A 16,595-nucleotide genomic window follows, 5' to 3' on the forward strand; every position below is an offset into this window, starting at 1 on the left:
AGAGGTTTTTGCTATAGGGCATGTGCGCTCACCAGACAGAGAGAGACAGAGAGATAGAAAGCGAGAAATCACCCCCCCAGGGGGGGATGGCTACACCGCAATCCCCTCTCCTCCATTCTCCTCTTGGGATCTTGGGCATGCACACACACACACCCGGCGTGAGTTTAAGCCACCGGGTCCAGGACTCGAACTGCAATTGACTATGTGGGAGTCCAGTGACATAGCCATTACGCTAACTGCTGGTCCTGATATAGTCTAAGTTTTAACAGAAGAAATAGGGAGCCATGATGGAAGGGAGATTCCTAAAGTGAGAGAACCAGGCTTGGCGTAAGACGAAAGAGAGGGATGAGAAATGTGGATCTGGTGGGTCTTTCCCATATGTAGGCTTTTTCCTTTTTAGGTTTGTTTCTTTGATAAGTGAGAGACAAAGAAGTACAGAGACAGTCAGAGGAAGCTCAGACAAGATCTTCAGTTGACCATCTACCCCTAGGCTTGACCTCCAGGATCATGGGCACACATGCATGTGCCCAGAGGGCACAGGGACACTTTGGGCCATGAACCCAGCACCTTCCGATGTGAGTTCAGCACTGAGGAGCATTGCGTTACCACTACACCACTACAGCTGACCTAAGCGCACTTTAAAAGCACCATATGAGCTGAACAAAACCTGTCTGCAGGTTATTTAATATTTGCCATTCTACAACTTCTGGGTTGTAGAAGAACTTGTGGACTCAGCGTTCAAAGAAAATATGGAGCCAGGGGACCAGCAGTTAGTGTAATGGCTATGTCGCTGGACTCCCATGTAGTTGACCGTGGTTCGTGTCCCGGATCCGGTGGCTTAAAGCTCACGCCAGGTACGTGTGCGTGCGTGCCCAAGATCCCAAGAGGAGAATGGAGGAGAAGGGATTGCAGCGTGGCCATCCCCCCTGGGGGGGTGATTTCTTGCTTTCTGTCTCTCTGTCTCTGTCTGTCTGTCTGGCGAGCGCACACGTCCTATAGAAAAACCTCTCCAAAAAGAAAAAAGAAAATATGGAGCAGAAGGTAGCATGATGGTTAAGGTGCTATATACTCACATGGCTGACTGCAGTTCAAGTCCCAGACCTGGCAGCTTAAAAATCATACTAGATGCCTGTGCACGTGTGCTCAAAGCCCAGGAGGACAATGGAAGAGAAGGGATTATGGTGTGCCTCTTCCCCTCCCCCAGCCCCAGGGAGGGTAAGAACTGAGTAATACTGAGTATTTAGCAAATGGCAGGACCACACTGGGCACTGGGAATAGATACACAGTTATAAAACGTGACTCTGCCCTCCAGGTCTGCTCATGCCTGGGTCATGTTTGGAGCTGGGATTCAGTGCAGTGTCCCTAGAGCTCCAGCCACATCACTCTGCCCCAGCTGAAAAGAGGCTGCCATTGAACTTCACTGCAAAGATCCTGTCCCTCATAGAAATGCATTTTTTTAACTTGGTGAATTCATTTGGGAGAAGAGGAGGAAGACACTGTAGAACTAAAACAGGGAAGGTGAAAGGTAATTTTGGGAAATAAATGAGTTTCTAAGGAACTGTAATAAATTTATAATTCTAGTGAAAGGGAAGGAATGGGGACTGTGGCATAGGTACTGGTTTATGCAAAAATTACAGGTGCCAAATTATTTACTCTGGACATTCTGGTATTGGTAGTTAATGAGTTGTCATTGTAGCATGGGCAGCTGATCTTTCATTTCTTTTTATCTCAGCATTATAATGACTAGTTCTGAGAAAGGTGTCTAACAGGCTGTTACTTCAGTGATAGATTAAATACTGCAATATTTCCAGACATGTGTATTGTAAAAGTATTTCATCACTAATTTCTACAAATCCTTTCTTAAACTTAAAAAAAAAAAAAACAGATTGTCAGAGGACATGTGCATTCACCAGAGACATGGTGCATGGTGGGGGTGGGAGGAGTGAGAATCCACCTTCCATGGGAAATGGTCACACCACTATCCCTTCTCTGTTTCCCCCTCCTTTCAGGATTTTGGGCGTGCATGCAATATGCACCCAGCATGGTTTTGCTGCTGGGACTGAGACCAACCATGCTGTTGGCCATGTGGGATCCTGCCACCTTCACCACCACACCATAGACTGGGTTCTTCTTAAACTTTCTGAAAAAGGAAAAGAATTAATTAGACCAAGTAACTCAGGAAATTCACATCCCATTATGTTGCTGGTATTAACACTTAAATCTCTCTTCAGTCCCTAACCTGGCCTGTTCCATCATGCAGAACTAACATTATATTTTGATGATAACATCAAGGGACACCTTAAAGCTGTGGTTTTGTAGTTCTTCCTTATGAAATACGTGGGGAAGAGTGAATGTACTCTGAATTTTATTGGACCTGAAAAGTGCCTGTGTGCCATTGTCGTGAATGGAACAAAGCAGAAATATAACACGGGTCTTAGGCAGTGACCAGCTGGGCATGCAAGGTGAGTCACTGTGCCTCCAGGGAGGAACGTAGTGAGCACGGGTCACAGGTCCCACACCATGCCAGCAATGAGGGGACCTCAAGAATGTAGCACCCCTTGTTCTCAACAAGTGATAAAAACCAAAATGCCTGGGGCTGGCCAGGCCTTCTGGGGAAAAGAGGAACTGGGTTGTGTGTGCCCCTTCTTAAAATGCTCCAAGTTCAAAATGTTAGCAGATGATGTTCAGATCAGAGAGGCAGCCCATTGGCCACAAATGTGCATCTCCTGGTATTAAATCTTCCAAAAGAGGGCACATTGAGTTAAGTGCAAGGTCTTACCCTTATCTGAAAGAGTTGAGTCAATCTGAAGTATAATATCTTTTGAAAACTAATGTACCTTTAAAGGTATATAACACTGACCATGGAATTGCCAAGAATTCAAATAAACAGCTCTTTAATAATATTTTATTACAGAATTTCACCAAGAACTTAAGCATCTAGCTGTAAAGATAGAAGGCATTGAAGTTTATTATCATCTTTGATACTAGATGATTTCTGATACCTACCTCTAGCACAACCTAAGTCAGAACAGTTTTGTTCAGTTTCAGCTGGCCCAGGGGTCAATTCTGACAGAGGATTTGGCATGCTACTAAGTGACTGGCTGTTGAGATCCTACTTCCTTTTCCTTTTCTTTCAAACAAGGAAAATAGGGACTGTGCATATCAAAAATCAAGGTCTCTAGGAAGTGGAGGGTTTGGGACAGTCTTCTTGGACACTCGATTGCAAACACATGGAAGGTGGCGACTAGAGCAGCCACGGCTGTCACACAGTCGTCCACCTTCGTAAGCCTCTCTTTTTCCAAAAATAAAGAATATTCGCAGACATCGATGTTGAAAGGGTTTTTCACTTCTAACACGGGCGTGGACACTTGCACCTGAAAAAAAAAGGATGCAATCACGACTCCACGATACATAAAACAGCTAAATGTTGCTGAACTCAGTTATGATTGTACAGTAAAGGAGCTTGTTGCAATTTGGCCTGTTTATACATAGGGTAAAACAGTCTGCCATCCTGCTTGTAAATAAATTATTGTATGAATGTGTAAAAGGCAAACCAGTGTCCACTGACATATACTGCATACCTTCTCGTTCACAACGACAAAGAGGCTGGGATCATCTCCGAAAACATCTGGGAGGAGTAAACACGTGGCTGTCATTTTCATATCTGTCAAAGCAAACATGGTTACAGGCCAAGTAAAAATGAGCTTTTATCAGTTGTAAACAAAGCTAGTATTAAAACATCTGGAGTTTTGGCTTTTCAGTTGTTCAACTTACACAGAAAAGACGCTAGCCTCTTTAGGTCAGTGTTTCAAAAACTTTTTTTTTTTTTTAGGTTTCTGCTATAGGGTACGTGCACTCACCAGAGAGAGACAGAGACAGTGAGAGGGAAAGTGAGAAATTACCTCCAGGGGAATGATTATGTCACAATCCCTTTTCTTCCATTCTCCTCTCATGATCTTGGGCATACATGCACACAGGCCCAATGAGATTTTTCAAGCTGCCAGGGCCAGGACTCGAACCATAGTTGGCCATGTTGGGGCCATGTGGGTCCATTGCCTTAACTATCACACCACCTGCTGGCCTTTTCACAAATTTTTTTAACTGATGTATTTTCTAATAAAATACTCCAAATTTTCATGTCCACATCACTACCAGGAAAGAATTTGTATCCTATAAATTAGGTAAGATAATGATTACCTTGTGATTGATGTTATAAAATTAAGAGATCACCAGTTCCCTGAGTATAATTTTACAATATCAAATGTACTTTTTAAAATCTAAACCTTTATTCCTCCCTCCTATTTTTTTCTTTTAAACATTTGTTAGATGTTCCATACACTCACTGGAGAGAGAAAGAGAGAGGGAAAGTGAGAAAGACAGCACTCCCCATGAGAGATGGCCATATTACAATCCCTTCACCATTTCCACTTTCAGGATTTTGGGCCCACATGCACAGGTGCCTGGTGTGTTTTTGAAGCAGTCAGCCATGTGGGATCCATTTACCTTAACCTCCACACCACAGACTGGCTTTTTCTCTTTGATTTTCTTTTTCCTTTCCCAGTTGTTTTAAGTGAATCTCACTTATTACCGAAGCAGAACGTCCTCTAAACACAGTATCCCTCAATGATTCAGATAACAGAGCAGATCCCCCCACCCTGTTTTACTAACATTTCAACATGTCTTCATCTGTGTACTCTTTCATCTTTGCTTGCAACGCAATATTGATTGGATTATCTGCCACCGAAAAAGAAGTCAGTATGTTTTCTGAATAGGATTCCAAAATGTGCCTTGTTTTCTTATAAATATCTGTTCTTGTAAGAAGTTGGAATTCTCTGAACATCTGATAAAAGAAAGAAGCAGTAAGTATGTTAGATCACAAGAAAAGTTAATGCATACAATGTACAGAAATAACTAGAACTACAGTAGGCTTTGGATGCTACATACTAGCTATTTTAATAGCTTTATTAGAGAAGTAAAGACTTAGCTTGGGAGAGGAGAAAAATAATGAGAGCCTAAAATAAATAGGAAAAGATAAAGGACATGGAAAAATTCAAGACCCATTGAATTAAAACACTGGATGTCGCCTCAACCGAATGGGGACTCTAAAGTCTGTATGCCTATGCTAGCTCTTTAGGTTTCCTACCCAAGATTCTAGCACATACATTTGTTACTGTATTTTGTTAATTTGTTTTCTTTTTCTTAAGTAGATTCTCTCTGTGCCAGTCCTGTCTCAGCCTCTTGAGAAGCTAGGACCACAGCATGCCTGGCTCTTTCTGACAGTCTTGCTGTGTTGGCCAGGCCAGCCTCAGCCTTCCCAAGTCACTGTGTTTACTGGTGCACATGGCAGTGCCTAGCCTTTAAATTGAACTGGGAACTAAACCTGGGCCTCCCATGTGGTCCCCATGTGGGGCGCACAGCATTTTATCAGTGATACCACTGCAGCTGCATCTTAGGCTCTTAATTTCTTTAGGTAAATTACATTGAAATTATATTGTTGGGACCAGCAGATGGCATAATGGTTACATCACTGGACTCCCACATAGTCAAAGACAGTTTGAGTCATGAATCAGAGCCTTGAAACACAGCAGGTGCGTGTGTGTGCGTGCCCAAGATCCTGAGAAGGGAATGGAAGAGAAGGGATTGCGGCATGGCCATCCCCCATCCCCCACCCCCCATCCCCTGGGACCCAGGGGCGATTTCTCTCTTACTGTTTCTCTGTCTCCCTTTGTCTCTCTGGCAAGCACATGTGCCATATAGTAAATATCTCTCTTAAAAAAGAAAAGAGAAGAAATTGCATTGTTATGTTTTAGCAGGCCAATACAAAAGAATAAAAAAAAAACCTATTACATTTTAATAAGCAACTCTTGAAAAATAACTAGCCATAGTATCTTTTTTTTTTTTTTTATAGTTTTTTTGGCTATAGGGCACATGCACTCGCCAGAAAGACAGAAAGCAAGAAATCACCCCCCCCCAGGGGGGATGGCCATGCCACAATCCCTTCTCTTCAAGATCTTGGGCACGTATGTACACACACCCAGCGTGAGTTTAAGCCACTGGGTCCGGGACTCGAACTGCAGTCGACTACATGACAGTTCAGCGACATAGCCATTACACTAACTGCTGGTCCCTAGCCATAATATCCTAAAGAGGAAATGGGGGTTGATTAGAGACTGTAAAATCAGATGGAGGTTAACAGTGAAAGAAAAGCAATGTTTAAATGCAGATTAGGCAAATATCTTTGGCTATGTCAAAGAAAAACCAATTTACCTTTATAGAAGCCCTTTAACTTAAAACCACCTTTTTCTAACGCTGCCTGAATTCTCCCTCTCAGAGAATTCCATCACTGCTGTCCTCTCCCCCTGTTTTGACAGATTGGCATTATGAGGTTACAAGTCAGTCATACTAATAGGGAGTAAGTTAATCATGGCTTTCCCCAAACTGTAAAGAACAGCTACAGACTACCCACTGGGACTCACTGTTCACTGAGTATTTTGGTAGAGCATAAGTTGCCCTAAGATTAGGTCCAAAAGTTAAATGTCAAAAAGTTGGAATAGGGACCAGCAGATGGCATAATGGTTATGTCGCTTGACTCCCACAGAGTCGACCATGGTTCGAGTCCCAGCCTGGCGGCTCGAAACTCATGATGAGCACGTGTGTCTGTGCCCCAAATCCCAAGATGAGAATAGAGGAGAATGGATTGCAGTGTGGCCATTGGCTCTGGGTGGTTGATTTCTCACTTTTGGAGAGCACACATGCCTTACAGCAAAAATCTCTCTTAAAGGTATAGTGGCATAGTGGCTCTGTTACCAGGCAGCTCTCAGGGTCCCCACTCATCTAGATGGGTATCCTTAGGAAACGGTTTGCTCAGCCGGAAGACATGAAGTGAAGCATGAAGAAGGAGAAATTCTGCTATTGAGGGTCCATCACCTCGGAACTTCCTTTTAACTTTTTATTTTGAAATAGTTTCAAATTTACATTAAAACTGCCAAAGTAGTCAATAAAATTTACAAATGCCCTCATGCAGCTTCCCCAATTTCTGATCCACTGAAAAATAAGCTGGAGATGTGATTTCTCCTTAATTCTTCATTGTGCATTTGCAAAGCACACGAACGCTCCAAATCAAGAAAATCAAATCCACAGATCCTATTCAAATTTGCCAGTTGCTCCAATCATGTTCCTTAGAGGTTCAGGATCTGACCCAGGATCACATGAGATTTTGATACTATGTCTCTTTAGTCTCTGTCTGAAACAGCATCTAGTCTCCTTGACATTTTTGAAAAGCCAAGGTCAATTATTTTGTAAATGTCTCTTAGTCTAGGCTTGGGTGATATTTCCTTATGATTATGCATTTTTGCCAACGATGCTGGCGTTTCTCACTTTAACAGAAAGCACAGATGGTACTGGTCTCAATATTGGAGATGTTAAGTTTTATCACTTGGTTAAGATGGAACCTGCCAAATTTCCCCTGTAAACTTAATTATTATATGTTGTCAGTATTTCATGGGTAGATATCTTGAAGTATGTAAATATCATGCTCCTCATGTAACAGTCATTTGCCAGATTTAGCATCTATTAGTGATTCTTGCTAAAATCAGCTCTCACTATGGTCGTTGCCAAATGGTGACTTATCTAATTCTATCCTTCCTAAACTTTAATTGATTAGCTTTCTACTTTAGGATAGAGCTGTCTCTTCTCCCACATTTATTTACTTATCATTTATTCAAGATAAATTTCTATTTTATTCAAATGGCTACCAATCTGATCCTTTCATTATTTTACCGATGCTCAAGTTGTCCAGATTTGGCCAATGGAAGCCACTTCAACCTGACTCTCATGTCCTCCTCACATTGTTTTCCCTTTTTCCTGGAGGGTAAATACACTTGCCACAGAGAGACAGAGAGGAGAAACCACCCTTCCCATGGAAAATGATCACACTATAATCCCTTCTCCTCTATGTCTCCCTCCTTTTGGGATTTTAGGCCTGCATGCACACATGCCTGGTGTGTTTCTCAAGCCACCGGATCTGAGACTCAAACCATGCACTTGGCCATGTGAGATCTGGCTGCCTAGACCATGAGGCCAAGGAGCCAGCCCGTCTTGACATACCTTATTGATCTGTAAGCTTCTCCTTAATTTCTGGCATTACACAATATTTCAGGTTCATCTTGGGTTTGTTTTTGGTTTTGCCTCTCCCTATAATCAGCTATTTCTCTAATAGCCCTTGTTTCATTTAATGGAGAATGGTATTTAGAAACAGAGTTCAGTCCTGGATGTATTTCTTTCTACAGAGTTTATTTCTGTAGGCTTTCTCATAGAACAAAGCAAGTAAATACATATTTACAGAGCCATGAACTCAGACCTAGATTGACAAACATCTATAACTTCCTATATCTATATATAAATAATTTTATTATGTTTTATTTTACACATTTAATCACTATGTATCACTTTGCTTCTAAGATGAATTTACCCTATATGAATATACTTCACACCAGTCCAGTTGAGGATACTAAACACATTATCAGCAACAGATAATAACCCACTTCTGTGTCCCATAAATGTCCTGCCAAAAACCGTGCATTTACATTGCTACCTTCAGTTCCATACTCACACCACAGGGCTTTTCCTAACCTCCCCCCTTTGCATGCTTCTAAGTCTTCAACAGTGAGAGCCCTGGCTCCCATTATCCTTAGTGTCTTTAATTATTGGTAAAATCTCTCCCATGTCCTTGTAACCCAACTCTTCACTGTGAACAGTCAACCACAGAAAAGCCACCTTCTAGGTTTTATACCACCAGTTTTTAATCTGTTCTTTTAAGAATTGTTTATTTAATTTTATTATTGTTATTTTTTTAATTTGCTATAGAGCATGTGTGCTCATTAGAGAGAGACAGAAAGTGAGAAAGCAAGTCGCCAATTCCAAGACTCAAACTGTGGTCAGTCATGTGGGAGTACAACACCATAACCACCATGCCACCTACTGGCCCCAACCCATTACTAATCTTAATCCTGTTTCACTATATTACTAAGATTGGATCATTTCTATTATCTATCTTCAAGAACATAAACTATTTTATATTCCAGTATGCTGTTAAGACTATCCAGTGATGGGGAACTAGCTGATGGCATGGTGGTTAAGGCTCTGAACACTCCCACGTGGCAAACCATGGTTTGAGTCCTGGACCTGGTGGCTTGCTTTTTCACTTTCTTTCTCTCTCTCTCTCTGGTAAAATTCAAATAAATGAATAATATATATATATATATATATCCAATTTCTTCCTGAGATTTCCCCACAGTGATAATACATGGAATTCACCGAACTTACCATGTTCTCCATCCTGAAGCTGCTGGTTCAACAGAACAGAGGAATGGCCTTTTGAAGACTCAGCTGGGTGGCACTACCTTACAGGGCTAGGGCAAGGTCTGTAGGGCTGTATTTGCTCTGAATCAGCATTCAGCCTGTGGCACCATTTCTTCCACAGCCAGGATTCACAGGACCAAAAATCAAGGTGTGAAAACTGGAGTGATACCACTCACCATTACTAGTGAGCCACACTGAGGAATCCGTATTAAATTATGTTTCTTCAAAGGGTGTTAAATTTTGTTTTGGCAGGTAGTGAAATTACTACCTGCCAATACCTATTTGGCAATTGCTTTTAGGCATAAGAGAACAGGCATCGTAGGACTCTGATCCTTGGTCAAAGGGAAACACGTAAGATGTGTCTTAACTTTCTACTTTAGGATTAATTTTCTAGGTCAGTTGCCAGTCGGTCAATCCTCTGGTCCTATCATCTTGATTTCATCATTTGTTTCAGTTGCTCTATTTTAGTTTTTGTCTTTAGTCCTAGAGGATGGTGCTGGCTCAAGGGTAGGCATGGGTCTCACTCATGGAATTTCTGGAGTTTCAAGTGGATGTCCAAGGTGCTCAGCATAGTCTCTTCACTCTGGATCAGAATTCTTACTATTGGGGCCAGCAGGTGGCATGGTGATGAAGGTGCTGAATTCCCACATGATGACCACGGTTTGAGTCCCAGACTTGGTGACTTGCTTTCTCACTTTCTCTCTTTCCTTCTCTCTCTCTCTCTCTCTCTGGTGAGAGAACGTGCTCTATAGCAAATTTTAAAAAATAATCATTTAGGGGGACCAGCAGTTGGCATAATGGCTATGTCGCTGGACTGCCATGTAGTCAACCACAGTTCGAGTCCCAGACTTGGCAGCTTAAACTCACGCCAGGCACATGTGCATGCGTCCCCAACATCCCAAGAGGGGAGTGGAGGAGAAGGGATTGCAGTGTGGCCATCTTCTCTAAGGGGTGATTTGTCGTTCTATGTCTTTTTCTGTTTTTCTGGTGAGACATGCACCCTATAGCAAAAATACCTCTCTAAGAAACAAAAATAATTTAATTAAAGAATTCTGACAACACTGTATGAAATATCAGCTTTCGGTTTAGTAGCACCTTCTCCGTAAGATTTATTTATTTCTTCAGAGTAAGACAAAGTCAGAGAGCCACCCCAATAGGGTCTTCACACCATGATCCTCCCCATACTCAGCTGACTCAGGTCACAGGCATGCACACACCTAGAGTACTTAGTAAAGTCCCGGAACATAAATCCAGGGCCTTTCCTAGTCATGGTCCACTATGCCACCGGATGATTCCACGTTCTCTCTCTTTAAGGTATTATGGAGTTCTCATTCCAGGTGATCCAGTCTTCAGTCAAGGACCTCTGGGGAACCCGTATGTAGACTTCTGCCCCGCCCCCCCCCAGCACTCTGTCCTGCAAATACCAACCGCTTCCTCATTCTCACACTCCAGTCTCTCTCTGGTCAGCTCAGCAAGACCATTATATTCTGCTTAGTTTCCATCTTTCTGAAATACATGTTTTCTATGTGATGACCTAGAAAATTAATCCTGAAGCAGAAAGCTAAAACAGATCTTATATGTTTCCCTTTGACCAAAGACCAGAGTCTTGCGATGCCCGTTATCTCATGTCTAAAAATAGTTGCCAAGTAGGTATTTTTTTCTAGCTTTACCTGTGTTAATGGTGAAGGACCAGTCAAATACCAATTATTCCATTATGGTCAAAGCTAAACTCATATTCTAAACTGATAATTCTTTTGTGTTTCACTTAAATTTTAAAAGATGGTCAAAATAATTTCTCAGGAAGTAAAACTAACATCTTGAAGGATTTATTAGAAACTTGTGATGTGTTTAAATATTTGTTGTTTATTTTCCTCCTCTCTTCTCAATTTCCTACTTGTCTTATGCCACCACATCCAATAGAGTCCAGTAATCAATTCCTAGTTGAGAATATCTTGGATGGTCTAATAAAGTGAACTTAATTTTTTTTAATTTTCAAATTTTCTGCGGATAATTCTTTAAGGGGAGGATATTACTGATTGAGGAGGTGATGGAGGGTCAGTGTTAACCTGGGACTACTCCCCCCATCAGCTGCTTCTCTTTACAACTGCAGTCACAGCTTCCCAGCTCGGAGCATTTTCATCACGACAGTACCTGTGAGCGGTGAGGGCAGTTGGATAAAAAGCAACTGTCCTACTACAGGAAAAGTTAGTGGGGTATTTGTAGGTGAGCTCAAAGTTAGTTTTATTTTAGGAAGCACAGGAGTTTTATAAATGGTCGATCCCAGACACAGGGATGAGTTAAGGAGGTACTTCTGGAGAAACCAGAAATGTTTCATTCTTTTGTTTAAAACAATAGCAGTAACTTACAATCATAAAAACCATACTTCGATTCATATTTTGGTACAAAGGGTGAAACACCTAAGAAAATGGGGGATGAGAAAGATGCCAGATGCAAGACACAGAGCAAGCAGGGCAGACAGTATTAGCTCTCAAATCCCTCTGCTCCTCACTCAGGCAATGGTGGCTTGCTATCATGTACGGTTCTGGAAAGGCTGCTTAACCACAGCTTATCTGTGTTAATCACTGAGCTTCTATAGGCTGCCCTCCAAAGAAGACCACAGCAGCCTGATCAGCCTTCTACTAATTCATTCAGCATTCAAAAAAAAAGTCAACATTGCAGGGCCTGATGGTGGTCAGTGGTACTGCCATGCTCTTCAAGGCTGATTCATGTGGGAAGGTCCTGGGTTTGCTTCCAGAGACCTTCCTATGACAGACACATGTGTGCCTAGGATCCGGTCTGGCTGAGACCTGGATTCTGCATACCCAGGATATTGCACTGTTAAGACCTGTTAGGGAAGCTGCATCTCTCTTTCTCTCTCTTATGAAAGAAACAACTAGAAAAAGGAATGTTGCTTTACAAAAACATTGCATTTCAGAGCCAGGAGATGGAGTAAGTGGTTATATCACCGGACTCCCACATGGCCGACCACAGTGCAAGTCCCAAACCCAGTGGTTTGAAAATCATACTGGGCATGTGTGCGCACATGCCCAGGACAACAGGAAGAGAGCGGAGAGAAGGGATTGTGGCGTGGCCATCTCCCCTGAGTGATTTCTTATTTTCCCCTCTCACTGTCTCTGTCTCTCTTTCTCTCTCAGGCAAGTGCACATGTCCAAAGGCAAAAAAAAAAAAAAAAAAAAAACCCTTAAGAACAAAAACAAAAACATTGTACTTCTGTTTCACATTTAGTGCCTGCAAGGCACTTTGGGAACTACTGAGACTCAGAACATACTCCCTACATTTAAAGCATGTATAGACTATTAAACAGGTTTTGCTTTAAAACTATATAATAGTAGGTGTGTCAATCTGACATTACCTTTCTAATAACCAAGAGACTACTGGCTGTTACTGTTACCAACAACCGAAAAATTAGGAGAAAACAAGCAAAAAATGAGGTAGTGTTGCTGAGAGGTTTGGATAATTGACCCACATAAAGCCTGAGAATGTGCCTATCATGTAGCAAGGGCTCAGGTGTTTGCCATTAACCTTATTACTAAACTAAAACACATAGGCCCATTTTAATTTCAATTTTTTTGGAGAAAGAGAAATATGCCAAAATTTTCATTTTTGGTTTGGCTGATTGCAGCCACAGAATTCTTCCCTTCTCAGACAAAAACTTGGATTAATCTTTCATTATATATAATCCAGATTAAAATCACACTAAAATTGGATAAGACACCTGAATGACTCTTGTAAACTAAATGGGATGGTATTTGATTTACTCATTAAATTTTATTTAAAGATTTATTCATTTAAGTTAATTATTACTGTTTTTCAATTTGACCAGAGAGAGACAGACAGTGAGAGAGAGAGAGAAGAAAGTGAGAAAGCAAGCTGCCAGGTCTAGGCCTCAAACTGTGGTTGACCATGTGGGAGTTCAGCACCTTAACCACTATACCACCTGCTGACCTCCAAATTTCATTTATTTTTAAGACCACTGTGTGAAATGATCTGGGGGTCATAAAGGAAATAGATTTTTCAGTAATGTTCCATACTAACACTTCCTTAATAAGCTATATATATTTTTTTCTTTTTTAATTTCTTCCATGAGTGAGTGTGAGAAAGGCATCCTCAACAGAGTCTTCTCTCTCTCTTTTTTTTAAGGAGATGTTTGCTATAGAGTACATGTACTTGCTGGAGAGACAGAGAGACAGAAGTGAGAAATCATATCCCAGGGGGATGACCAAGCTGCAATCCCTTCTTATTCTCCTCTTGGGATAGTGGGCACTCATGCACACACACCCAGCATGGATTTCAAGCCACCAGGTCCAGGCCTTGAACCTGGTCAACCACGGGGGAGTCCACTGATGTAAGCATATGCCATCTGCTGATCCCAACAAGATCTTGATGCCGCAGTCCACTCCCAGCTGTGGCCAGATCAGGATTATGAACACGCATGTGCTGGGCATGTTGAGGGAGATCTCCAGACACAAACCTGGAACTTTCCCATGTTAGTCAGTCGCAAAGAGCATCTATTTTATTGCCGTGACTATTTAGCCTCAAACTACCTTGATTATCTAAAAGCATGCAAAGGAACATGAGGCACACTGTCAAAATACTCCTAAGTATGACCCCAGAGCGTCCACAGAAATGTCCAATGGTGGGGAACTCAATGTTGGAGGCAGCTGGTGCCTGTTGAAATATGCCTGCTGAAATTCTTACCAAATGGTCTTAGTTGTAACCCTTGGGCCTCATTGCCTACTGACATTCACAATCGCTGCCATGCTGCATTGTCCCAGTAATCACTCCAAGAGGAAAGGGAAAAATCAAGTTGGACACCGTATTCAGAAAGTATTGTGAGTAGCGATACCTGATAAGGGCACTTCAGAAACGGAAACATTTTAAGAATATCTTTCAGAGGAGTTCTGCTGCCAATCATTTTTCTTCTTATTTCCAATGTCTGGCTCATCCTCTTGTCAATCTCTTTCCAGTCCTTTTCTGTTTTTACATATTCTTGCTGGAACCAGTTAATATGTTCATCTACTTCAGAATCTAAACCAACAACTTCTTCCTGAAAAATGTTTTCAAAATACCAATGAATTCCATGTTTCAAGTGGCAGTTTGATATTTCATGAAAACTGAAATGACAGGCGGTTTTGCATGCTCTTAATAATGCATTCCTAAGTGAGCATCACCAAGTGGTCAAAAAATGGACGGTCTTGAATGAAGGCTAATTACTTACCATGAGTTTATAGTATGTCCTCTTGACAAACTTACAAGGGTTAGTTTCATTCTTTTTTTTAAAAATAATTATTCATTTAATTTTATCATTATTAATTTAATTTGCTATAGAGCATGTGTGCTCACCAGAGAGAGAGAGAAAGAGAGAGAGAGAGAGACAGAGGGGGAAAATGGGCAAGTAAGTCCCAGGCCTGGTACTCCAATTGTGGTTAGTAATGTGGGAATCCAGTGCCTCAACTACCATGCCACCTGCTGGCCCCCAAAGTTACTTTTTTTTTCAATGATTGATTTAATTTTTATTAATTTCTCCTTCTTCTTCTTCTTTTTTTTTTAATTTGACCAGAGAGAGAGAGAGATACACACAGAGAGAGAGAAAGTGAGAAAGTAAGCCACCAGGTCCGGGACTTGAACCACAGTTGGCCATGTGGGAGTGTCCAGCACCATAACCACCTCGCCACCTGCTGGTCCCCCCTCAAAGTTACTTTAATTCTTATATTGCCCTGGTATAAGAAAACTTAGAAAGTGTGCATTTTATTTCCATGTACTTAATGTTTAAAAGAGAAAGCATTGAAAAGAGAGAAAAAGTTTTTAAATTAAGGTTTCATTATTGCTATTGTCTGTCTTTCTATTTAAGTGCTTTTTTTTAATAGCTGTAGTATCATGCCAAGTACTCCAAATTTGGAGTATTAATTCAAATAAAATTCAATAAAATAATAATACGTATTTTGTGATGCTAAATAATTATCATGTCATTTTTACTCACTGCACATTTGGCAGGATAGAGATGCTAGAAAATATTTCACACATTCTTGTTGAAAATCTAAGACAATCAGTCTTCAGGAAACAAGAAAAACATTATTTCCTAGAACAACTAGTTAAGTGGAAACTTGGCTGAATTGACCTAACATTCACCAACATCTCTCTGTCCAGAATGTGAACAGATGTTACCTGTCAAAAGATAAGGAACCAAAAGTTCTCTTATATCAAGGCTTTTACAAGCACACTAGAAAAGCTTCAGGTAGACCAACTTTCTATAAATACTGGGTGACTAACCAGACATAGATCAAGGGAACAAATTCCTGAAAATAGATTAAAAAGAAATTGCTGGAGTCTGGAGGTAGTGCAGTAGCAGCACAACTGGGCCCACATGGGAAAGGTCATTGGTTGAAGTCTTGAGGCCTCCTTAAGCACACTGGGGTATGAGTACTCATGACTCTGCCTGCTGAGACTGGGAACCGATCATGGCGTGAGACCCTATAGGGGTTCTTGCCTCTCTCTCTCTTTCAGTGCGTCTCTAACTCTCATAAACTAAATAAATGTAACAGAAAATAAATTATTTTAAACTGACATAAATCTTAATCTTACGTAAAATTGGAAGATAAAAATCTTTCCATGAAGAAAATAACTAGACCTGAAATTTTTACAAATGCTACTTTTGAAACAGAGACTGTTTCAAACTTATGCAAATGCTTTCAGTACATTTTTTTTTTTAATTTAAAAAGGAGTGTTCTCCAACCAATTCTATGAAGGTTCCATGACATCAATCCCCAAACTGGAAAGAAAAGAGCAGGCCACTTTCCCTGATAAACAAAGTTGCAGATATGAGGAACAAGGAATATCTGTTTTACATTTACCCAGAAATGCAAAGATGTTTTGATATTAGTGAGAGAACTACATAGTAAACTAAAAGGAAATATGACTGATTTACCCAGTACATTTTACAAACTGAAGTTTCAATTTGGGATCACTGTTTCAGAAATATTTGGGACAGAAAAAGAGATTTTTGAGAAACATTAAGTAACAGTTCTGTGATTGACTCTGATCATATACATATGTGTAAATATCATATTAATGATACTACATTAACTAATGAAAGATAAAAAATATTTTTTTCCAAATAATGCAGAAAAAAAGCATTTTATACGATTTAACATCCCTCTATGATTAATAGAAAGCAATACTGTCAAGAACTGACCCTCTGGGAGGGAGCCAGACTC

General features: G+C 40.9%; 1 protein-coding gene across 2 annotated transcripts in view; it reads right to left on the reverse strand.

The window, feature by feature from the left end:
• Positions 1-2,945: 2,945 nt before the first annotated feature.
• The window catches only part of SAMD3 (sterile alpha motif domain containing 3), a 60,673-nt gene continuing 47,023 nt past the window's right edge, over positions 2,946-16,595 (reverse strand). For both annotated transcript variants that reach the window (XM_027770255.1, XM_027770254.1), the window contains 4 exons: positions 14,228-14,428; positions 4,669-4,840; positions 3,582-3,664; positions 2,946-3,374 (listed from right to left, as the gene is read on the reverse strand). In XM_027770255.1, coding sequence (XP_027626056.1) covers positions 3,090-3,374; positions 3,582-3,664; positions 4,669-4,840; positions 14,228-14,428 — 741 coding nt within the window. In that variant the 3' untranslated portion in view covers positions 2,946-3,089. The remainder of the gene's footprint in view (positions 3,375-3,581; positions 3,665-4,668; positions 4,841-14,227; positions 14,429-16,595) is intronic.

Source organism: Tupaia chinensis, unplaced genomic scaffold, assembly GCF_000334495.1.
Source record: "Tupaia chinensis unplaced genomic scaffold, TupChi_1.0 Scaffold000117_2, whole genome shotgun sequence".
Classification (NCBI taxonomy): Eukaryota; Metazoa; Chordata; class Mammalia; order Scandentia; family Tupaiidae; genus Tupaia; species Tupaia belangeri.